This window comes from Astatotilapia calliptera, chromosome 23 (assembly GCF_900246225.1).
Source record: "Astatotilapia calliptera chromosome 23, fAstCal1.2, whole genome shotgun sequence".
In the NCBI taxonomy this organism is placed as follows: Eukaryota; Metazoa; Chordata; class Actinopteri; order Cichliformes; family Cichlidae; genus Astatotilapia; species Astatotilapia calliptera.
Genome location: NC_039323.1, coordinates 12,851,600 through 12,875,836, shown reverse-complemented (window position 1 = coordinate 12,875,836; position 24,237 = coordinate 12,851,600). Strand labels below are relative to the sequence as shown.

General features: G+C 40.1%; 1 protein-coding gene and 1 long non-coding RNA gene across 4 annotated transcripts in view; one reads left to right on the top strand and one right to left on the bottom strand.

Moving 5' to 3' along the window:
• Positions 1-24,237, top strand: part of lpp (LIM domain containing preferred translocation partner in lipoma) — a 176,495-nt gene that overhangs the window by 95,829 nt on the left and 56,429 nt on the right. For all 3 annotated transcript variants that reach the window (XM_026159643.1, XM_026159644.1, XM_026159645.1), the window contains one exon: positions 14,929-15,534. In XM_026159643.1, coding sequence (XP_026015428.1) covers positions 14,929-15,534 — 606 coding nt within the window. The remainder of the gene's footprint in view (positions 1-14,928; positions 15,535-24,237) is intronic.
• LOC113016659 (uncharacterized) lies at positions 16,343-22,622 on the bottom strand. Its single transcript, XR_003271285.1, has 3 exons — positions 21,834-22,622; positions 21,535-21,617; positions 16,343-16,397 (listed from the first exon to the last, which is right to left on the bottom strand). It is a non-coding gene; the product is annotated as an uncharacterized LOC113016659 (long non-coding RNA).

The following is a 24,237-nucleotide window of genomic DNA, read 5'->3' as shown; positions in this document are numbered from 1 at the left end:
ATAGACCACCCGGCGCTCTGCCTTCAAGCTTCTAGGAGAGGACTCTTCCCTCCCGACGGAAAATTTGGAATCAGAGAGGGGACCTTATGTGTGCTCGCCTCCCAGATGAAATTGAAATGGACGTTGCTGCTCATTCATAAAAATCTAAGTAGCATTCCTGCGAACATTCAGCCGGCACTGATGCTTCACAGACATCAAAACAATTTTGTTTGCTTTAGTTGGTATTCTCTGTGGCATAACAGTGGGTAATGAAATGTGATCATTATATAATTCCCATTTGTTCTCTCTCCAGTTCCATCTTAGATGCCATTTGTTATTTGACACAGTTAACTAAGTTTGTGCTGCAGTTTGCTTGCTTTATCCTGTGACAGCAGAAATTAAGGAAACGCTGATAATAATGTTTCGGCCTTTATCGAGTTAGTGGTTTCTGTTATTCCTGGTGAAATCAAAAGCATCTTAATGTTATTAAAAGAGAATTTCTTTAATCTTCTTTCACTGATTTGTTGCTTTAAATGTCATTTTGTTTATTAGAAATAATTTCTATTTTTCTTCTTCACTTCTGAAAAATGTAAACTGCAGCCAACAAAGTGATAAAATGAATATTTTTACTGTTTAAATCTGATCAGTTTACACCTTTGCTATTCTTGCGGTGACAGGACAAAGTGTCTTCTGTCCAAAAATAGGTACCGGTATGTACTGCAGTCAGACATCATGCAGTCGCTCTTGTAACACCAGCGTGCTGCTTTGTAGAACCAAACAGATGTCATATTTTATTATACAACAGGTTTTTTGCCTTCCAGAGCTCTCTAACAAGGTTACAATCACTGACATAAAATCTATAGCAGCAAAGCATCCTTGTAAATGAATTTAATTTATCTTTACTCATAAGATTGGAGCCTTCCATGTAATATACTCATAATACAGACACACTGTCCTCTGTGGGCATGACTGTCAGGCTGTACATTAAGCTAAAAGAGGCTATGCTGTTCAAATGAATTTTTTTTTTGCATATACACACTTCAAGCCATTTTTGACATTTCCAATTGTAAGTGGTGGGCTCGACATTTACTTTCAGATAGCTGCTGTTTTGTTTTTTTTCTTGTTTCCTGCTGTTTTTTTCTTTTTAAAGTTAAATATTTTAGCTTAAATCAGAAACACGAAAATTAAAAATTTTGTTTTTCTTTTTTCTCTCCTCGAAACACCTCATTGCTGAACTGCAATAGCTTCATGGTCCACTGAGGGACCACAGCCCACATTTTAAGAATTACTGTTCTAAGTGAAATGTTCAGGGACATCTAAAACTGCCAAAATATATATCTAAAAACAAAATACGTAACAAAGAATAAAAGATGTTAAACTTTAAGGCCCAAGAGTCGTGTTGTCGTCTGACCTCCACTGTTTGAAACCACTAAAAGTATATAAAGATGCAGCATTCTAAAGTCAGTTTGTTAAATTCATTTCCACCAGGCTCTCTGTCCTGGTTGTTGTGTCCTTGGGCAAGACACTTTACCCTCCCGCCCACTGGTGTTGGCCAGAGGGGCCGATGGCGCAATATGGCAGCCTCGCTTCTGTCAGTCTGCCCCAGGGCAGCTGTGGCTACAACTGTAGCTGCCTCCACCAGTGTATGAATGTGAGAGTGAATGAATAGTGGCATTGTAAAGCGCTTTGGGTGCCTTGAAAAGCGCTATATAAATCCAATCCATTATTATTATTATTAGCTTACTGGAACCACTGATCTTCCCCCAAATTTGCCAGTGTTATCTGCTTCAGTTACCCGCTTTGTTAGCACAAAGTAACTATCAACTAGGCCCCTTATAATGAATTGCGCTTGGGTATTGCACCATACCGAGCTCTTGCTGGAAGTTAGAGACAGGATGAGTATGAAAACCTAGGGCAAGCCCATTCAAATGGCAGCCCGCGGGCCACATGCGGCCCAGAAGCAACCTGCGAGTTGCCGCATGTGGTCCTGGCAGAAACACAGAGAAAACACAAAAAATTAATTAATTTAAAAAAATTAAAGATTCCTACAGCGTAGTGTAGACTGTGAATGCAACACTCCTAGTAGCCTAGCAATATTTAACCCACAATGTACCGTGATGTAAACATATCAAACTATCATCGTAATGTATGATGCAACAACTGCATGTCTTTCTCAGTCCAAAAGCGTAAAATTGACAATTAAAACCTTCGGTTTAACCCTGCCTGGACTGACAAATACGTATTCATTTTAACGCCAAATCCAAATGCCAAACCTGTGTGTTTAATTTGCAGTGAGTGTGTTGCGGTACTTACGAAGGCACCACAATGACAAACACCAGACTTCCTGCACAAACCTTCCAGAGCAATCTCAGGAGAGGGCTGCAAAAGTACAGTTTAATTGCGAGTTTAATAATCTTACAACTGGATTTGTACTACCATGAGGGTCCTGTACAGCCCAAGAGAGCTGCAGCAGCTTCCCTTCTTGTTTGCTGGATCTTGGCGAAGAAGAGCAAGCCTTTCACAGATTCTGAAACGGTGAAATACTGCATGCTGGCCGTGGTGGATGCGGTGATAAGTGACGAAAAAATTAAAGTCAGTGTGATATCTGCTATTAAAAACGTACCCCTGTCAGACAGTTCAAATATTCATAGAGTTGAAGTTCTGGCTTGAAATGCTGTTACATGACCTGAAGAAAACTGATGTAATGTCAGGATGGCAGAAGGTGGGTTCACAGACAGAACTGATAATGCACAGTTGTGCATATATGTCCATTTCTTGGATGGCAAATTGCTCGGTTTACTACCGTTAGAGGGACACACAGCTGGCGAAATAATGTTTGAGAAGATTTCAGGGTTTTTTGAGGAAAATGGTCTGATATGAAGCGTGACGGATATACTAGTGACGGATGGGGTCCATCCATGGGAGGAAAAGTGAGTGGTCAGCAAAATATTTATTTTAATTTGAAAGGGAATTATCGAAATGTTTTTTTGTTATTGTTTGAAATGTGCAAAAAAAAAAAGTTTGGTTATAGCTCCCCTTTTTTAAATGGACCTTTTGGTGTGAATTTGTGAGAGGTCACCAGATTTACAGGGGGAAAAAGAATAAAAAATTACTTGTTTTTCAATACAGTTTGAAATTGATTATGATCTGCTGCTTACTGGCTGCAAAAAAAATATCTGGCCCAGTTAAATTCCCCGGTTTGAAAATCTGGCCCAACTAACTTTTTAGTTGAATAGCCATGACCTACGGTGTTAGCCCAGGTGGAGCTGCTGGGGGTGCAGATCTTTATGGTAAACCTTATTTGTGCAGCATTAATTTAAAAAATGATCACCAACACACTATTTAGAATTAAAGAATGAAATTGCTGCTTTTTGAATACAGCAAGCAGCCACCACCGGGCCACCTTTTTGCGCTCCATCACTGCCTTACTGCTTGTTCGAAACCTTGTTTGAATCTTTAATAACTGTTTTTATTTGGCACGGTGATCGGAGGAAACACAGGAGAGTGTGTTCATGCTAAGTCCTGCAAGTGAAATGCACTGAAATCTGAGCCCAACCAGCCCTGCTAATATGCAGCGTAGGCCTGTCTAAGCACATCAGATCTGTTGTGGGGGAGTTAACAAGGAGGCCCAGATGAGTGTCAAAACAGTGTGCTTATCAAGCACCAGAGCAGCACCACTGCTTTGGTGGAGGCTGCAGAAGCTTCTCCTGTAACCTCTAATTCACACTGACCTGTGGTGCATTTCTAGTAATCAGATGAATCAGCAGCCCTCCTACTGAGATTCTTCAACATCCAGTTTATTTTGTAAACTGTCAGAAGAAAGCAGAATATTTCAACTCTCATGGGTGCCTTGACATCAAAGCTAAATATGGTGGATGGATATAAGAATAAATGTATAACTTTCTCGTCTTAAGGATATTTTAAAATCCACATATCTGCACTCTGTCAAATCTGATTTATTTGGTGTATCTGCTCACACTGATTGCATTCACAGGCAGAGATTGATAGATTTGGTGCCCTGCTGTTGGCTGACTATAGAGAGCATATTCTGCTACTATGCACAGACACAAGGGAAAATACAGAAGCAAAAAGTGTCACCTAGTCCGCCAACAGCAGGCAGTAATTACTGTAGTTGTTTCTAATCCCTGTTACATGCTGTAAAATGTAAAATGTGTTGACTTTCGGAATAGGAAATGTCATATCTGAAGCTCAAAGACATTTCATTTGAGTCCTATTTTAATATGAAAGAAGTTCAAACAAATAGTCTGCAAACATGTTTTTTCTTTTTGAGGAGAAATGTGTACACAGCACTAATGTACTTTACTCGTTAGCCACTGTATAACCAATTAAGTAACCAGTCCCCTCCCCCCCAAAATAAGCAGTGACATTTTTGTCCCAATTAAATTCTAATGTGCTTTCTCCATTAAAGCAGCAGCAGCATCTCGTTCTGATCTGATTCAGTCTGTTATGATAAGATTTAAGTTGAAATTAAAAAGCTCTCCCCGTCTGATGGCTCCACTCGCTGTGAAACAATAATGTGCAACGCGATGAATAAAATATTGAAAGCCCGGGCTCACTAAATGACATACACTTGCCCCCATAGTAAACTTCCCCAGTTCTGCCATGCTGCATCAGGAGGCGTTTGATGGTGTCTTGGTGTGCGGTGCTTTAACTGAGGTAGCATCTTTCCAGATGGATTCAAAGAGGGGGAGATGCTCAGCTGTTACTAGGCTGCCCTCTGGCAGTGCCACAGCTTCTGGGAGCAAGGTTGTGCGACTCACTTACACTCATGGTTCCACCTCAATTAAAAACCAGTCAGCGAAGCGGTTTCTTTGTTTCCACGCATGCAGGGAACTTTAGCGTGCAAATGTTGATGCTGTCTGGAACGATGACTGCTGATCATGGTGGTGCCTTTCAGAAAAGAGAAATGACTGGACCCTGGACTTGTTTTCTGTCACCCGATAAGTTGAGGGCTCTCTGACTTATGCTGTTAGCGCTCTTCACTTCTCTCGACAGAAGTTTGTTTGATCTACATGTTGAGTATCGTCCCCAGAAAGTGGAGCACACAGTTTTGTGGGTTTAAAAGGTTTCCACCAGTGTTTTATTATCCCAGTGGTTCAATGGGTTTAGGCTCACACCCCACTGGTCCTAAACATCAGGATTTTTTATTTATTTATAGACAATATATGCAACCATAATGTTTTTTTAATGTACTTTATTATCCTACCACTACTGCTATCTGTTTTCATGCACCAGCTTATATGAGAACATAAAATAAGACAATAAAAAATCAAAGCAAATGTTGGGGCTTAATCATAATGAAGTCATAGGTATATATACCTATACACTACTTTGTATAGGTATATATGCTAGAAGTAGTTGCTGGGTCTTTGGTTAAACACTTTATTGTACTGTATAGCTGCAAGCAATGGCTTGTTCAGAAGAGGCACCTTTTAGATTACTCCTTCACTAGAATATACAGTATATAATGTTTGGAAGCCAGTTTCCAGTTTTTACAGTTTTCAGCTGCATAGTGCATAATTGCATAGTTTGTCTGTCCGGGTATGTTAAGCTAGCAGCCTGGAGGGCACTCACAACCATCTAAATTATCAGTCATGTAAAGTATGAACGTGGATTAATGAATAAAAGTAACTTAAGGTCAAAACATTATCTGAACTCTCACTACCAATTTCTTCCTTGGGATAGGCTCCCAAGGAGATGGTTTAAGAACAAGTCAGGGTTTTAAAATGCTAATAAAGTAGTCATACGTGCGACTATCTTCACTATCTTTCACCTGATTGCATTTGTGTAAAACTGTTCTACCTGTCCCATTGAAGCTGTTTATATATGTATATTTAATACAGAAAATAAGCAAAAACAAATACAGTAGGTCCACAATAAAAGACAAGCTCAAGCCAATTTTACATTTGCTGTAATTTTATGCAGTATTATGTGCTTTTATGTGTGCCCTATTTCTCCAACTGCCCCACACAGAAAAAGCGTTTTTATTTAAAAAGCTGGCAGGTACAGTATGTTTCATCTCTTTGGCTAACACTGTGTGAAATCCCAAATAGAAAGGCACCGTCACTCATCCGAAAAAGCCACAGCGCTGCATTGTTCTGCTTGCGTTTTTTTTCCTCATTGTCAGATATCCTGATGTCTCTATAATAAGTTGTCATGTCCATACAAAACAGATGAGCATTATTGAAGTGTGCTGACAGTTCAGCTAAAGTCGAGCGCTTGAAATGCTGCTGAGATGGATCTTACCACATGAGTGCCCTAAGGAGGCCTTACTTCACACTGTGCCAGTCAAGCCATACTGTGACGCTCCCATCTCTCAACAGGCAGAGCGTTGCGTCTGGCACTCACTGTCACAACATGGCAGAATGATAGGCTCGCGCTGCTTGCTCCCAAATCTCCCACTGATCGTGGCGTCTGCTGAGCGATCTCAGAAAATATCGACTATAGACCTCTGCGGTGGTACCTCGGCTCCTTGAGAGTGTGATAGGGTTTATGACCTTTCCTCAGCTCCTCTTGTTAGGCTCAAACTCTGGAGGCATCTTATGGGAATTTGTATAATCCCCTCAGGTGTGCTGTTCATCCTTTCCACATTTAGTTGCTTTTGAGGTGCCAGAACAATAACAAATCAATGCTATATTAATAAATGTGTCAGAATATTGTAAGAAACACAAGATCCGAAACATTAATTCTGTCATTGGGGGTGTTTGTGACTCTTCTGCCCTTTACGTCTTTTAACTGTGACCACAGTGGCAAACTTGGCTCTAAATTTTCATTGAGGAACACTTACAATAGAGTGCATGTAGTGACACTATAGTAGCAAAAAGGTCAGTCAGAGTGAACGCGAGTAGCTGGCTGCTGTTATGCCTTTAAGGACAAATTGTAGCCAAACAAATGTGCGTTTTACACATAAGCAGTTCAAGCTGTGAGGACAAAATGTTTTTCTGCTCAGAGGTGACAGCTCAGTAATATTAGCCTCAGTTGTTTCCAGCTTGTGCCGCTGTCACTGGTCATGACACTGGTATGTATGCTAGCCAGCCTCTTATTCCTTATTAAAGGTCAAGGCTGTAGGCAACTATTTTTTGCAATGGATATTTTGCTCTTCGGGGCTCCGACACAGTGTGCGATTGTTCTTCAGCTCATCTCCCCGAGCTGATCGGACTGTATCGAGACGATGCTCCAGTGCTGTAATTATAGGGTTTCTTGGTGTCTAAGATTTTCCTCTGTTTGTTTTATACACTGCAATTCTCTTTGATTGCTTTGCTGCAGTATGGAACAATGATGTCGCCACAGTGCCGGTGGCACCCATTGACCTTAAGGTCAATCTGGCAGCAGGTTCTGAATTTTGACAGGGGCAGCCAACTGTGGAGAGAGGCGCACGCCTTCAGGCGCTCTGTGTGTTCCGTCAATGTTCGTTAGTCAAATAAACTGTGTAGTATCACCCCTTTGTCTTTTATTAACAGGGTGAACCAATGACAAATTTACTTAGAGCCAGGAAGCTGTGACAGTGTGTGTAACCTGCCTCTTTACATCATCGAATACCAATGCTAAAAGGCTTACCGTCAACTGCTGTCATCGCGCATTATCTGTATACCCCATAACACGTGCAAGCTTACAGTACACAAGCGAGCGCACGCAGCTTCTAAGACAGCCATCTCTGGGATTGATGACATCGACACACTGTAAGCGATGGACGTTTTCAACAGCCGAATATTTCTCCCGAAGCGGGAGAGGTCACAAGTGCACAAAGAGCTCATTACAGAGATGAGTCAGAGATGTGTGGTGAGAGGCTGGCCTGTAGTTCTGCAGGAGGTGAATGAAACAATTAGTTTCTGCTGTGCGAGAGCTACAAAACACACATTTCCCTCTTTTGTAAAGATAGCCTGCAGAAGTGCCACGATCGGTAACTTTTCACACAGTATTCCCGAAAATGATTTTTCAGTTGCATCAGTGAGTAATACGCCCTACTTTGTATGATGTTGTTACATCATCCTAGAAATATTACATACTTTTCCCCCTGAAACCTAGTTTTTTAGGGGATTACATAACCATGAATTTTGAAACATGGACTTAATGTTCAACTACAACATCTCTAGGTTGTCTTGGTGGTAAGAGCATAGATTCTCCATGTCCTGTACATCTTACAGCTGCCTGTATGTCTGTGTGCATTTCAAAAGTGTTTGTACAGGAGCTCCACAGACTGATATTAGTTACTGTAAATGGGAAAATAGAAAAGAAAACCGTTCCTTAACCTTAAAAATAGAAGTGTGGCTGTATTATATTAATCCAAATTTCATACAACACAGTAGGAATGCTGTCGTTTGAGAATCTCCATAAACTGCAAGTTGAATTTGTTTATTAGGATTACTGTTGTAAACACCTTTGCACATAAAAATGCATCACCAGATGATAATAATGTATTTTTTTCTGTTTGTTTCTTTTAATTATTGACTAAAGATAAAATGATAAATCATCTAGATTGCTAGGTCAGTTCACACCCCATATATTTGCTGTATGCCTTTATAAAAACATAGTTAACCCTCAGTCTAGGGCTGTGCGATATGACCAAAATCTCATATCCCGATATAAGACGTCTATCGTCCCGATAACGATATAAATCACAAAAATTTTACATTTTCTGTAAATTCTGTGAATCTCGGGCAGCTCGACTTGCGTGAAGTGTTTCAAGCTGGGCATCATGTAGCTGGAGTCGAGTGTTTTAACCGATGGATGAAACGATACATTTTTAGACATAAGTTGTAACGGCCGCCGTTTTCTTTGTGAGTATTTATTACACGGCGTGCTGCGGGGGAAAGCCTGTTCTAACGTTTGAGTCTAAGGTTTATTTTTTAGCACCTGGCGGCTTTTTTTTTTTTTACTTCTCATCCGTAAATACTCTGCTCTTTCACGTGATTCAGTTTATTTTGAAAAGTCTGAACAGGATCTTGAGCTTTATTGTGAAAGGTTTATGTGGAAAATAAATAAGCGGACACGCGAGGGTTTTACCGTCGTTGTTGCTAACGACAACGCATAAAAACAGACGCTTGTCCGTCTGTAGTGTGGTTATATAAAATATAAGAGAAAGAGAGAACTTTAAGAAATTAATATAGCCACTACAGTGACCATCAAAACGATGAAAAAATATTGCCGTAAACAGTTTATTTTGCTACACCACAAAACAAACGATAGCATAAAATGAAACGATAGACGTTTTTATATCGTCATCTGATATATATCCTATATCGAACAGCCCTACCTCAGTCCATTAATCATTTAATCATTGTCTTTTAAACTGCTGCATGTCTGTTCAGACAGCTGTTCCTTTAGGACATGCATGTGAATGACTATCTTCAATCATTGAAAGCTACTACGAGAATGTATTTATTTATATTAAAATGTACACATTAGCTGCTTACTTGCCAGGTTTTGAACGTGTAGACACAAGGATCTAATATTTAGAGCAAGTGCTTGGTTAATAATTCAGTTTTACAAAATTTTGCATAAATATTTTTCCCCTCATGGGCTTCAAACATAAATTTAAACATAATTTATGGAAAATCAGTATTAGAAAATGCTAATTAGCGTTTAATGTCTATTATTTTTCATTGAAATCACTCATAGCCCTTTTTATTGGATCTGTGAATCTGATATTTTTACATTCATCTCTTCAGTGAGTAGGACCAGTTTTCACAACTCTAATAGAAATCAGGATTTCCGAAGAATATGCAAAAGGAAAATATAAACTAATATGTTCTTCTAATATTACTGCGATATAGAGCTGCATCTAATTCTGCAGCAATGCCACTGAACCAGCGGAGACGAAAAAGGTTATCGAGATGGTTTTTAAGAAGCCAAACATCATGCAGGGGGAAAAAACATGTACCAGAAAAAATGAATAAAATATTCTTCATGTATGTAAATGTAAAAAGAAGGTTTATAATTAAGTATTTAAATAAATTGTTTAAAGAAAATAATTTCTCAGTTGGATTTCCATAGTGTAGTGGTTTACACATTAACAAGCCTAGCAAGCGGTTCAGGACCGGGAGGATATGCACACTCCTCGGGGGTTGAATCTGGCGTGAAAATATGCCGAGTCAAATATGCGGAGCTGCCTGCTGTAGCGATCCCTTAAAAATAAGCAAGCAGCAGTCGTAGATGTTGTAAACACATTTGCCTGATGCCCCAATACTGTTTTATTTTTGCTGTTAATATGAGCAGCAGTAGTCGGCTTACTTTCTCAAAGGACACAAATATTGAATTCTTGTCTACAAAGTGATCAGTAACCAGTTGTAGTGGTAGTGTTTCAAGAGAAAAAGATGCGACACGATAAAGTTTATCAATTCAACATTTATTTCAGGCGAGGATAGAAGCATTTTTGAAATATTCACTCGTAAAAGCGGGGCTCATTTGAAGGGGCGAAAGCAGAATTAGATATGCAGATAAACGATCCACAGAACAAAACATTCCCTATATGTGTGTATATGTGTTATCTGCAAACAGAGTGAGATAGCCCAAAAGAGCTAGAGGTCTTGCCACGTTCCACAGACACATTATTTAATCATATTTAATATGCCTTATCTGGAACTATTTTAGGAAGAGAATTGATACCCCCAATTTCATGACTGTACTGTTAAATGTGCCTGTTGTGCCTGACTGTGCGGGGAAGATTAATGCACGCATCAGTGTTGATTGGGAATTCTTCCATGGTCATAGTGTAACTGCTGAAAAGGACAGATGCAAATGGACAGCAGAGCCAAACGGGGGGAGCAGCTTCTTTGTACGAATGAGAGACAGAAAAAAAGTTGAGAGAAAAATATCCAAGGTCTTAGATGAGTCTGAAAAGATGCAGAACTTCTCTCTCTTTAGGGGTTTTCACCAAGCTTGCTGAGGAGAAAAAAAAAAAAAATCCCCCACCCTCGTGGTTTGAAATGCAAAGTTAACAGTTTTACTCAGCCCCCCCTAAAGGCTTGTATAGTCTCTCCTAATCTTTTTTAATGTGTCAAAAGGCTTTCTTGAGAGTCTCTGTGAAATTTCACACTTAAGTTGTTTGCAAAGTCAGTCTGAATTACAGTGTAGAGTGAGGGTTAACTTTTCTGAAGGGGTCGGGGAAACTTTTTAAAGTCTGTATGTTGTGTTTGTGTATGGCAGAAGGGGGAGGAGGGCGTGAGGGTGTTTAGAAATCAGTGATGCTGCTTGTATGTCCACACTCGGATGTGAAAAACAGGTAATATCATTTTTCAGCTTTAGTGGAATTTTAATTGTGGATAATAAAATCCGAAATTTTATTTTAGTGAACAAAGCATTGGCAAGTTTTGATTTGTAATAGTGCATACTGTACTGTGCTCACATGCAGCTCTTTTGTATATCAAATTATCACCTCAGTACGAGGGAGGTCTGTTTTTATATGCAACACCGGGATTTTGTGCAACAAAGAGAGGGCTTTGTGGTACTGCAGTGATTTACTCAAAAAGTAGTAAAAAGACATGAAAGAAATCTCTTTAAAAGGTTTCTCTAATGAAGAGGAAACAAAGCAAATGTTTTTGTCATGGTGGCCGTAACACTTTGATAAGCATTACTTCCAGATATGAACTAATGCTTTAATCATAGGTTGCATACAGTTGGGACATCCCACTTTATTAGTGCCAAAAACCAAGCTGTGCAAAAGTCTTGAGCCACCCCCCTTATTCTTTATCATTTGGTTGCAAGGAGCGACACTTTCTAAAAGAGATGTTGAGCAATAGTTCTCCAGGCTTTCTGCAGGTATGATATTTTTCTTTGTCTTTTTCACTCATTTTCAGTTCAGTCCTTGTACCTGCACATTTTCAAACATTTGTTAAGCCACTTAACACTGACCTATGAACCAAGGCACCTAACAGAAGGGAGGAACCAGTGTTGGGTTTACAGATAGCAGACAACTTAGAAACAAAATAACATACTTTAAATAGTATCTTTAAGCATTTTGTTACCAGCAGCCTGTTACAGAAATAAATAAATCAATAAATCCCTGCACCTATTTCTCATTTTCGTAGCAAAATATAAGGTCATGAGAGGTGGCTCAAGACTTTTGAACAATACTGTATGTAGGTTAGGCTCTCTCTCTCTCTCTCTCTCTCTCTCTCTCTCTCTCTCTCTCTCTCTCTCTCTCTCTCTCTCTCTCTCTCTATATATATATATATATATATATATATATATATATATATATATATATATATATATATATATACATACATATCTGTCCATCCATAACACTGAGCGATGAGGGGTCTCAACCTTTTATCCAAGACAAAGCCCAGACATCTTTATATGCAGAATTATTTCCACAGTTTATATTTGAGATATTATTCTTTCACTCACCTTTCATTGCCAAAGGTGAGGGTCATCGACAGCTTCACTCCCCTCTCTTCCCTATGACCAGCCTGGATAGCATCTTCATCCCTGCAGATGCTGCATCGTGCTCTTTTACTAGAGAGCCAAGAATTTCAACACTATTTAACAAAAGCAAAAAAAAACAAAACAAAAATATTGCATACTGTGATAGTATGGGGTTAGCAGTGATAATCATCATCATCACTGCTGACATATAGATCTTTAGTTGATTTACAGTGATGAGCCCAAGCATTATAACATTTTAATACTGGGATATGTTATGTTCTGAGTTATGTTACATGGCATAAGAGTCAGTTCTCATAGTGTGTTCATTTGGGAGAAAAGAGCAGGTGCAAACAGGAGCAGGTCTTTGGAGGATGTGCTGGAAAAAATCAGATCCTTCCAGGATTTTAAAGGATTTGCTGTTAATGTCTGGTTTCCTGAGACTCCTGGGAAACTTCACTGGCCATATAGGACACCAGGATGGTGGATCGAAACTGTTTTGATGGGACACGAAGGCCCAACAGCATAAGGCAGAGGTGGTGATAATTATGGCTTAATGAGCGGGCTTTAATTGTAAAGCCTACACAAGAATGTGCTCTTCTAATTGAGTCAGTGTTCTGCAGTTTTACCCATTTTTGCTCAAAATAAATACTCTTTATAAATGTTACCAGCTAATAACATTCAGTATTATCAATACAAAGAGTCTCAGATCCTGCCTGTCAATCGCTTCCCTTCGATGCACTGATAGTGCCTCCGACTGGCCTCGTTAAGGTTGGCAGGTCAAGACATAAAAAGAGTTTAGTCGATATGAAAATCTTTTACCCTGCACAGACTTTTCTTTCTGATTTGGTGCATTGAGCAGTTTCATCACCCTCAGAAAAGAGTGAATCTATTCTCTTAATGTAATTTGTGGAAAATGTACCATGACAGTGTAATTATTTTGAGGGGGCCAATTTGCATTTCCTTTGCCCGGCAAGCTGAATGTTACTGTAGGTTCTAAGGCCTTAAAGATAAATGAATAATCTAGAGTATTTAAAACCCATGAAACATTTAAATGAAGTAATTTCACTTCCTAAAGGGCATAGGGAAGATGTTTCCATACATACTCAGACTCACTTTTTAAATAAACATCAGCTCTAATCACTAAGACAGAAATCCTAGTGCGAGCAGGAATATTTTCTGGATCCTTTAATGGTTCCTTAGGGGTTCCCCTCTGACTTAGATTAGATGGGATTTAGACAAAGTTGATGCTTTTACCAAAACTTGGAATTCTTTTTCATCTGTGGACATCATAAGGAGCATGGTACTGTATACGTTTCACTGATAGAATTGCTACATAAGTGTAGCAGTGTGGGGAAAATGGCGTGTGACATTTCTGTGCAGCCGGCTTTGATCAACTTTGAAGGGAAATCGATTGGAGTTGTTGCTCTGCCCCATTTTAGAAGACATCTCATCAAACCGGGTTGCAAAGGGTCTAAAGACTACAAGTGTTCATTTTTGTTCCCTTAGTGCTGCAAATTTAGTAATTGACTCTGATTTTTGGCTTCAGGCAGTAACCTAATAAGGCCATCCAAGGTTAATGATAGACCCTTTTTAGACTGGCTGAATGTCTGACACCGATATGTAGTCATGGTGAAAAACAATTATTACTTACATGAGAGACACTCGGGGCAGAAGCCTCTGACATATGAATGAAGTGTTGTTATTCTGCCTGTTATTAGCTGCTATATTTCCTTCTAGTTTGGCTTGTAAATGAGACGTAGCCTTTGGACATCGGATCAAAACGCCACAGTCGTTCAGGTGGAATCTCAGCTCCGGGTTGTGTTGCTGCTTTACAGGCATCTCTTCCCAGGAACGCCAGCGCCACAAATCTCTGTGATTTAAAATCTTTCCCGTCCAAGCAGCTGGAGTCAGCACAAGTGTCATTTGCCTTTGCCAATCTGCTGTCACGACGTCCTCTGCCAAACAATTTATCCCCACCCCGCCTGCTTTATTAGCCATAGATTATGGGTGGTCATGGACAGTGTAGAGCCTCTGCTGTCGAGGTAGCCGTATAATTGACTGTCGGGAAGCAGGGTGGATACTTATTGAGCGTAAACTACGCTGTCAGTGAAATGCTGTAGAATACATCTGTTGTATTATTTTGGCACTGAGCAGGATTTCATTTCTGTGCTTTTAGTTCATTTTGCTTTCCAGTTAGCATCTTTTTTAGTCACGCTAGCACCCCAGCTGTGGACATGGCAGTCTTCTGTTTGCATGTAGCAAGAAGTCAGAACTGAAATATTTTTTCAGAGGATTTCTCTTAAATATTTTGGATATATGCATGGTGCTGAAGTCTGGTTATCATTTGTCTTAATGTAACTGTGAGATGGAAAATTGCTATGCTATGCAAATTTTCAAAACGTGGTGTAGTATCAAGTTGTACTAGGATGGAAAACATGACAGATTTGACATCTTAATATTAGCATGTAATGTTGTTGTTTTTTAAAAAATTTTTTTATGTATAATATGTGTCTTTTAAAATGTCACTGAGCAGTACCGAAATTCTCTTTCTCTTTTCAGAATTCTGGATCCATGGCACCTTCAGCAGGCTCCGCCCCAAACGCTCCCGTGACAGGTTACAAGCGTATGGTCATCCCAACTCAGCCTCCACTGACTGCCACCAAGAAGTCTACACCCAAACCTCAAACTCCTGGGGGAGTCTCATCTACATCACCTTCTCCTTTAAGTCCTATGGCCAAGACTCCAACCCACATGGCTCCTCAGCCGGTTCCGGCCTCCTATGCTACAGCATCAACCCCAAGCCAGCCCACCTTCAATGTCCAAGTGAGGTCGGCTCAGCCTGGACCCCAGCATCCAGCCCCTGGTGGGCACAATTTTGGCCAGCAGCCCATTCGCAGCCCCGCGCAGGTGCAGTACATGTCCGCTCAGCCCAAAGGTCCTGACTTTGCTTATGGCCCGCCACAGCCTGGCTTCTCTCCAATGGCACCGGGGCCATATCAAGAACAGCAGCATCCAGGTGCGCCACAAGTAAGTGGAATAAACTCTAGAAGACCTCAAGCAGTCCCAGCCCAAGGATACCAGCCCCCAGGCCCCAAGAAGACCTACATTACAGATGTGCCACCCAGCTTGGCTCCATACACTTCTAGTCCAACGATTCCACCAAAGGTAAGAACGTCATCATCATCATGCAGTCGTTGTTCATATTCTTGGATATGGTAGTTTGAAAAGGCTTTAATCTCGTTATTGACATCAACTGGTCTAATATTTTCTGACACTTTAAGCATCTAAGTTGATAGCTTTAGGTTAACCACTGTGGCAGCACAGTGTTTTAGCGGTTAGCTCTTTTCCTCACAGCCAGAAGGTCCTGGGTTTGAAGCTGGGCAGGAGGCACCCTCGCCCCCCCTTGTTTCTGTGGGTTTTCTCTGGGAGTTCCAGTTTCTGCCATAAAAATATGCCAACACACAAAACACAAAAGCATTTCTCATTCTAAAGAGTTTCACTTCCTGTTTAATAAGTAGAGTTGCCTTTGAGAATTGTAAGGCATTTTTACGCTCAGCTGGGATGTTTAATCCCTCCAATGTGTTCTAGGTTTGTCCTGCAGCGTTAGGGTTAGATGTCCCTCGAGTTCCTGACTTGGAGGTGTCCTTACTGGATGCTTGAACCACCTCAGTTTGCATTTGTCAAACGCATAGTTGCTCCTCTTGAAACCTCTGTGAACCTCTAAAGATATATCAAAAATGGGAAGAAAAGATTTCAGTCACTTAAATGAGAAATTGTGCTCTTTGAGTCACCAGGTGCCAATGGTTTAAAGTTGCAAAATCAAAAGATAAATCAAGAGCTCTGGTTATCTCTTAGATCACCTCATCATTCATTCCTCCCGTTGAAGTCCTCCTCCATTTTGTTGTCACGAAAATGACCCACAGGTATTTAAACTGCTTTGCTTGGGTCAGCAGCTCACTGACAGAACCTTTAGAAAGTGTTCACCCACATCCACTGAGCCTTGCAGGTCACAGCTAGACAGCAAGAGTCTGAAAAACACAGCCTGGTCTCATTCTCTCTCTGTTGTAGCTTTCCAGTTATGTTTTATACAATTTAATAAAGGCAAAAACAGTGGGTGTGCAACGGTGCAGATCTCCGTACTGTAAACATCACTGTTATTTGTGTATTCATATTTGTGTGGAAGGTATGCATACATTCGTGCAACATTATTTGCCAAAGCAGTATGAAGCCATCTTTCATTGAAATTCTCTGAATAAAGTTATTTAAACCTGAACCTGTTGGGCTTTACACCATAATAGACAACTTGTACTAGTGTACTTCAACAGTGTATCTACCAGCTGTGTTTTGTAAACCTAAGCTTGTACTTCACTGTAATAGTTATTTTTCCAGTTATTTGTGCCCAGCTGGAATGTGAATGTCTCAGTATGTAGTTTCCAAACATGTGCATGTGGTTAGGAGCTATTGTATGACTGTCCTTCAAGCTAAGAGCTTTTAAAAAACAGTCGAACATGGAAATCTTTAGACTGAATGATGATACGTGATATACATTTTTGTATTTTTTATTAAGCCAACCTGTGGTACGGTGCAATCACTTTCTAGATTAACCTGTTTTATTTCAGTGCAAAAAATGTTGTTTTCTCAGCCAAGAACTGCTGTGCTTTTCAGAAAACTCAGTAAAATTATTCTACATATTTCTTTCTGATGTTTATGATGAAAACCTTTTCACTGGCTAAATCATTTGGTTTTGCGGGGCCTTCAGATCCAGGTTCAAATCCATAGTCAGTGTGTTACTTGCAGTAGAAGACTGTAGGCAAGAAATAAATGTTGGTTTACTTGGACGCTTTATTTGGAGCATTTTCCCCACTTTACCTGCCTTCAGACAGGTCTTTTCCACAGGGAACTGAAGTTGTTACACTCCACCACACTCGACTGACCAAAACACTGTTTTACTTCACAAAACACAGGAGTTGTCTGTCTACCGTTGCCTCAGTTGGTTAGTTTGTTTTACTGCGTGAGTTCAGTGTTTAATGGGTTGATTCCAGCCATCTAACTGTCCAAACATCCATCCATGGGCAGCAGTCCAAATCCCAGATCTCCCCGGCCACCTACTCCCCACCTGCCGAGGGGGGGCATCAAAGTGTTCCCAAGCCAGCTGACTGAGGTAATCTTTCCAGTGTTTCCAGGACCTGCTCTGTCCCTCTTCCCAGCAGAAAATATCCAAAACATCTCACCTAGGAGGTGCTCAGGAGGCGTGCTGCTTAGATGCACCAACCGTCTCAACTGGCTCCTTTCAATGTGGAGTATTAGTAATTCTACTCTGAGCCACTGTTATGAATGACTAAGTTCTTCACCCTGATGGAGGAAATTCATTTCTGCCAATTGTATCCACACCTCATTCTCTCAGTCATAACCCAGAGCTTGTGGCCATAGGTGAGGGTAGGAATCCAGATTGATATCTGCACCAATATATCTCCTATCACCAATATAGTAGACTATCGTGGCTCAAGAGTTGAGCGTTCGTCTTGTAATCGGAAGGTTGCCGGTTCGAGCCCCGGCTCCGACAGTCTCGGTCATTGTGTCCTTGGGCAAGACACTTCACCCGTTGCCTACTGGTGGTGGTCAGAGGGCCCGGTGGGCAGCCTCGCCTCTGTCAGTGTGCCCCAGGGCGGCTGTGGCTACACTGTAGCTTGCCATCACCAGTGTGTGAATGTGTGTGTGTGAATGGGTGGATGACTGGTTGTGTAAAGCGCTTTGGGGTCAAGTAAAGCGCTATAGAAATACAGACCATTTACCATTTTAGTGTATGGATGTAGGTTTCTGGGTCAGCATTTTGAAGTCTCAGTTTTAGTTTTTTGGCAATGTTGTTTTATTTGTTTATTTGCTTATTTTGAGCCAGAAGTAGCCATATCTTCGAGGTTATTGTCTGACTCTAGTTTGGCTTGCATCCATAAAATTTCCAGGTGAAGCACAGACACAGATATGGGCTAATTAAATTGAGTAAAATTAAAATAAACAGTTAGAATTTCATTGACCAAAAGTGGACTTGACTGTCTGTTAGTAGAATAAACATTTAGAAAGCTCCATTAAAAATGCTTTGAAAGGTTCCAACAGCTCAGACAGAGTGGAGAGGTCCAGCTCAGTGACTCCAGTTAAGGTGAAGACTAACGGGTAGCCATCTGCTCAATCACCATCAATTCCGATGAGTTATGAACAGAGACACTATCCAGAGAGACCAAAAAAAACATTTTTATACCAGAATCTAAATGTTTGTTAATGCTCTGAAATCAGGCATTTTAATGCAGAAGCCTATGAGCACGTGTCTCTGTCTGCAAGAGACTCTCACCCAACAAGACCTAGAATTGGCTCTAGCCCCCCACAACCTTGGCTTGCTTAAATAGAAAGCAATGGATGGATGAACAGAAATGAATAAATAATATTTTAAAGGGAACAAGCAGACAATATAGTAAAAAACACAAGGCAAAGAATTAGTACTAAACCTTTTTATAGATCTGTACATGACTGAAAAGAATAAAAACCCTCTGTTGTCCCATAGACTCTATGCCACAGAGACGAGCTATTCTAATCTCAACATATCCAGCCTTCGACAATCTCTGGAAAGTGGAAGACCCTTGAGTTTTCTTTAATTCAAGGATTTTATGATGGTTGAAAATACAAACTGGGCCTCCCAGCCTCTGGGAATAGCTCATCAAGGACTGTACTTTACTAAATACAAATTAGATTCAGCATTGCAGCAAGTATTTTAAAAATAAGTCTAATTATATTTGTTCAAAACAAAAGTCTACACTTTGCTTGAAAAGCTCACTGCGGTCCCAGTATGATGCATTATTAAAAAACAAAAGGTGGCGTTTATTACATTTGCGAGCATCTCTTTGATTTCAGATAAAAGCGAATCACTAATTTTACAGATATAGCTTGTGCAATGTATGTATATATTTGTCTTTCTTTCCCAAGGATATTCTGCAGCAGGATAATGGGCTGTGAGCCACCCCTCACCCCCACTCCTCCTGCTGTATTTGGATGCTGTGAAACACATCAGGAAACTTTAATACTCCATATCCATGAATGAGCTGTAAATGAGTGATCAAATCTGAGCCGAACCTCCTCTAAAACATGTGCATCCAAACCTTTAATCTAATCATTTTGTTTTCTCACTTGTGTCCAGAATAGCAGCGTTTTAATGCCAAAGCAGAGCAGGGACATCACAAAAGGCAGATTAGAATGAAAGCAGACTCTGTCAACTTTGCCTTTATGATCATCTCTCTGCTTGACCCAGTGTCGTGACATGTTTATAACCTTATACAAACAGTCATAAATCGACTTAAAGTTAGTCTTTTAATCTGTTGTGTAAATAACCCAAAGCCCAGTCATAGAAAATGAACTATTTACATTTTTTGTCATAATTATCAAAAGCCATCTGAAGTCACTGAGAGCTAATGGTGATTTTATGCAACCCGGGACTTTCTCAGTAGGGGGTCTGTGACTTTGATTGAGGACTTTATTAAAGAGATCATTTTGCATAATTGAGGGTATTCATAGAAGGTCAGTTTCATCAGAAGTCGAAGAGAAAATCCTTGGATGAAATTCTATGATCTAGACTAGTTCTGATTAGCTCGTCTGCTCTGCCCCTGGCGTCACCCCACGTCACCCTCAGCTTGCCTACGCCCAATCTCCCAACGTACCCTTACTCACCCGTAAAGTGAAGGTGTGAGAAGAGCTCCTCGCATCAACACACTTCAACGGTGCTTAATTACCTAAATCCACTAGTGTTTGATCTCAAACAGATTTCATGGCTGCCGGTTAATGTACCATTTTCCGCGATTCTCTCAGTGTTTCCAGTTGTTGGAGCAAAGCTGAGCTGGATGATGCCCTGTGTTTTTGCTAAGCTTGAGTGACGTTTGACAGGAGAGGATTATTTTGCACTGCTCAGTCCCCATAGCCAGTTAAAGCCCCCTCAAAGGTCAATGATGGTTTCAACTGTCAAACATGTTTAAAGAGCTTGACGTATTTCTGCCTTCCAGTTCTGGCCACGTTGGCTTTTGACCTGGCCGACAACATTTGCATATGGTGCCATCAGGACATGTCCAGAGAAACCTTTATAGCCGTGTAATTGGGTACGAATCATCTCCCAAAACTGTGCTTTTAACCTTTAAACCGATCCAGGTGAAAGTCGATCAAAAGTTAAGCAATTCAATTGCAATGGAAACATTAATTAGGACATTTTTGACATTACGTTATCTCATGGATTTTGTATTTAAGTATTCCTGATTTTAATATAACTACGGTGTTTAAGAGAGTGGCTAATAAAAAAAAATACTTTCAAGGCTAATTAAACAGTCATTAAAATGGAAAGTGCAGAATGATTTTAAACTTTTGTGCAGATCAAGCAAAGTAAAAAACAGCTTCTGTCTGAGGTGGAATAAAGAGGATTCATCACGAGCTTTAGACAAAAGGCAGTAAGCGTATAAGGTCAGTGATACAAGAAGTATAAAAAAGTAAAGAACTTTAAAGCATTCAAAAAACGACCAGAAGTCAAAAGTTGTTTTTAGATCCCACATTTTTCGTTCAACCGTGCTGAATAATGCCCCAACTTTTATGAGAAATGTTAATAATGAAAGTGCTGACATCAGCATGGATCATTTTTAGGAACTAATTGCTCCCTGGAAGTCCCGTTATGACAACTTGGACTTGTTTGTTTTCAGATTTTCTTTTATACTTGAAAAAGAGAGAAACCTGAAAGGGGCCTTCCTCTTTTGTTTGTTAATTATCCCCCCCCCCCTGAAGGGAGATCTTGCAGTCCTTTAACATTATCACTGCACCTCATTCTCATGGGAGAACTTAGTCAGAATTTAAGTAATGCATCGCTGGCTGCACAGGCTGTACATTTACAATCACAGTGGAAGATTATATGATATATAGCAAGATGTCATATTGCAGGATAAATGTAAATATCGCATCACAGTGCTGCATTTTAAAAGTCCCACAGAGTTGATTCTGTTCATCTGGACATCACTCATCCAAGTGACTTCTCAGTCTGCTCCTTTTGCAAACACAATGTTGGCACGTTTATGAGACTGAAGAAGTCCCATTAATATATGGAAACGTTTCTCTCACAGAAAAAGCTGCGTATATTTGGGATTTCCTTACCTGGGTACTGTCATCGGGGGGCATTTTAGAAAATGTGTGAAAAAACCGATGATGTGTGCTTGCGGTGGTGTAGCTGGCTCCTGCTACAAGAAAAAAAGGAAGTGATAACAGACAAAGACCTTGTTTGTGAAGTGAGTCTGAGCCTTAAAAACAATGAAAACCTTTCACGTGTGCTTCTTTGTTTTCTGATGTCAGATGACTGTAATCTTTCATCTAACTGATTGTTACCATGAAAAAGTTAATTAAAGAACTTTCCTTGTTATGCTGGAAAAAATGAGCTCTGGTTACCTGTAGCTTACCTGTAAATCGTCTTTGTTGTGGCTTTTTGGTTGTGTAGGACCCCAGTTCTCAGAGGTAGGTTTGCATGGTAGAGATAATTATATTTATGCATGTGTGAACACTTGCTTGTTTACATCACATGCGATGCTGGCTCCTCAGGAGATGACCCTAGCTGCCCTAAATTTAAGAACCATGTGCAGATCTTAAAAAAGGCAGCAGACTGAGTGCCGGGTTACCAGCTCGGCTGCAGAGAGAATTCAGCGCCTGGTGCAGGGTTACCACCATGTGTAACTACAAAGCGAGAGCCAAAGGCTTCGATGAGATGAAGACATGTTATCTGTAACCCTGTGATCTTCTCTGCATGTAGATGCACCTTGAAACAAATTGCACTGTGTTCTGTACCAAATATGTACCGACAGGCAGACGGCTCCATATTTCTTATTGTACTGACAATTTGTGCTTAGCATCTATGCGCTGGCCTCATTAAAAACATGGATTTTTCTCACATCAGGTCAGTGATCGTGTCACATATACACATCTACTGTCCTTTTTGTCTATTTTCATTTCCTTCACAGCTTCATGGAGCTTTTACATAGAAAGCTCATCCACATATTTTTATGTGTTTTTCTTCAGTCTACAGAATCTCCCTCCGGCTACATGGGAATGAAATAAATACTCCTTAGAATTCCTTAAAGCTGCCGTCTATTTTTACTTAACCATAAAGTCTTAACATCAGAAAAAGCAGCCTTAAATTCTCGCTCTGTACCTCAACACATTTATGTGTTTTCTATTCAAACGCCACGATACTTAAGGACACAATCACATCTATTTCTGTAAAAACGTTGTTTTTCCTGCTATATTAATTTACAGTGGTGCTTTCAGAAGAACGATGCCACTAAAATAAGCCTTTATGTGTGAATCCGAGTGCGTTTGTGCAGGTAATGAATCTGAAAGTATAATTAGAACATTTTCCATGCAGTTTCTCAGTCTTATTGTCTTGACAGCACAATTAAAAACAAAATGAGTTATGATTTTGAAAAAGCACACCCACGCATATCTAAGTATGAATACTCCAATTACACCTGTGAGCTGCTTTGCCCTTTCAACTGTTTTTTTCCATGTTTTAAAAAGGCAAGATTACACATAAAAGCTGCTTTTCTTTAATAGTAGTCTGTGAGCTTTAGTCTGGCAGTTAATGGTGCTTACTGCTACGTGTTCACGGCACCAAGACGACAGGGAACTTGTCCGTGCTTTTAATAGAAATTTGCAGTAGTAATTTGCAGAGTAGTTCAATATTATAAACTTGGATTTATGTTTACTTGCTAGAAATCATCATATTTGCCTTTGCTGGCACGTTGATGTGTTTCTTACGCATTGCCAAATGAGTAGAAACGCATAAAATAAGAACAGACCGGAGCTGTCTTAAAATCCACTGGCGAGACGAAATCTTGTGACAGATGAAAACATCGCATCTCTGTGTGCATAAAAAAACATCTTTCCATCATGTTTTCCACTTTTTTGTCAGAGGTAACGTTTCAGTTAAAATGTATCTCTGCTGACAAGATTTAATGGCAGAGGATGGAGAATTGGCACCACCAGCATTTTATCTCAACAAACCAAACCCTGATGCCTGCTGTTAGTAAAGGAAGAAATGAGCATTAATTTGTTTTTTCTTAGGATTTTTTTTGAAGTTCGTTGAATTCAGTTAGTTGAAATTGTGCTGAAAATCTCGCTACTTAAAGATTACAGCGTCCAAGAGTGGCATAATGGATCTTATTTTTCTGAACCTGGATGCAAAAAGAAGTTGGATTGTACAGAAGTCGAGGAAAAACAAAATAAACATTGTACTTTTTGACTGACTCATGACCTCATTAAACACTTAACGCCTTACTGTATAAAACATAATGATTGCTATGTTTAACACTGTGGTTTTTATTAGCGTCAACAAGCAGGATAAAGGAGGGTGTGCTTTGTGCAACCGTCACAATAGTGAAAACAGTGGTTTGGCACCGCGGCATGTGATCTGCAACTTGTAAACTCATTGCTTTTGAAATGGTTCCAAACTGGTTGATTCCTGCACAAATGGGGCTGTACTACAAAATGATTTGGGTACTTGGGAGTCTTGCTTTTATATAACCACAGTAACATGAAGTCCGTATGGGACATAAATGCATCGCAGACAAGACGCAGTCTTTGGAGTAGACTGACCCAGATCGATTGAAGCGTGTCAGCAATTCGTCTACCTTTGTAAATCGTAGTAACTGTGAACCTTCACAAACAGTAGGTGATGTCACAATGGCTACAGCCATCTTTTATATACAGTCTTTGGCAACGACACCAATACTGCACAGCTCACAGGAAATTCCACATTGCTCTGCTCCCTTTCGCAAAAATGATGATCTGTGAATTTTGCTGCCTTTCTAG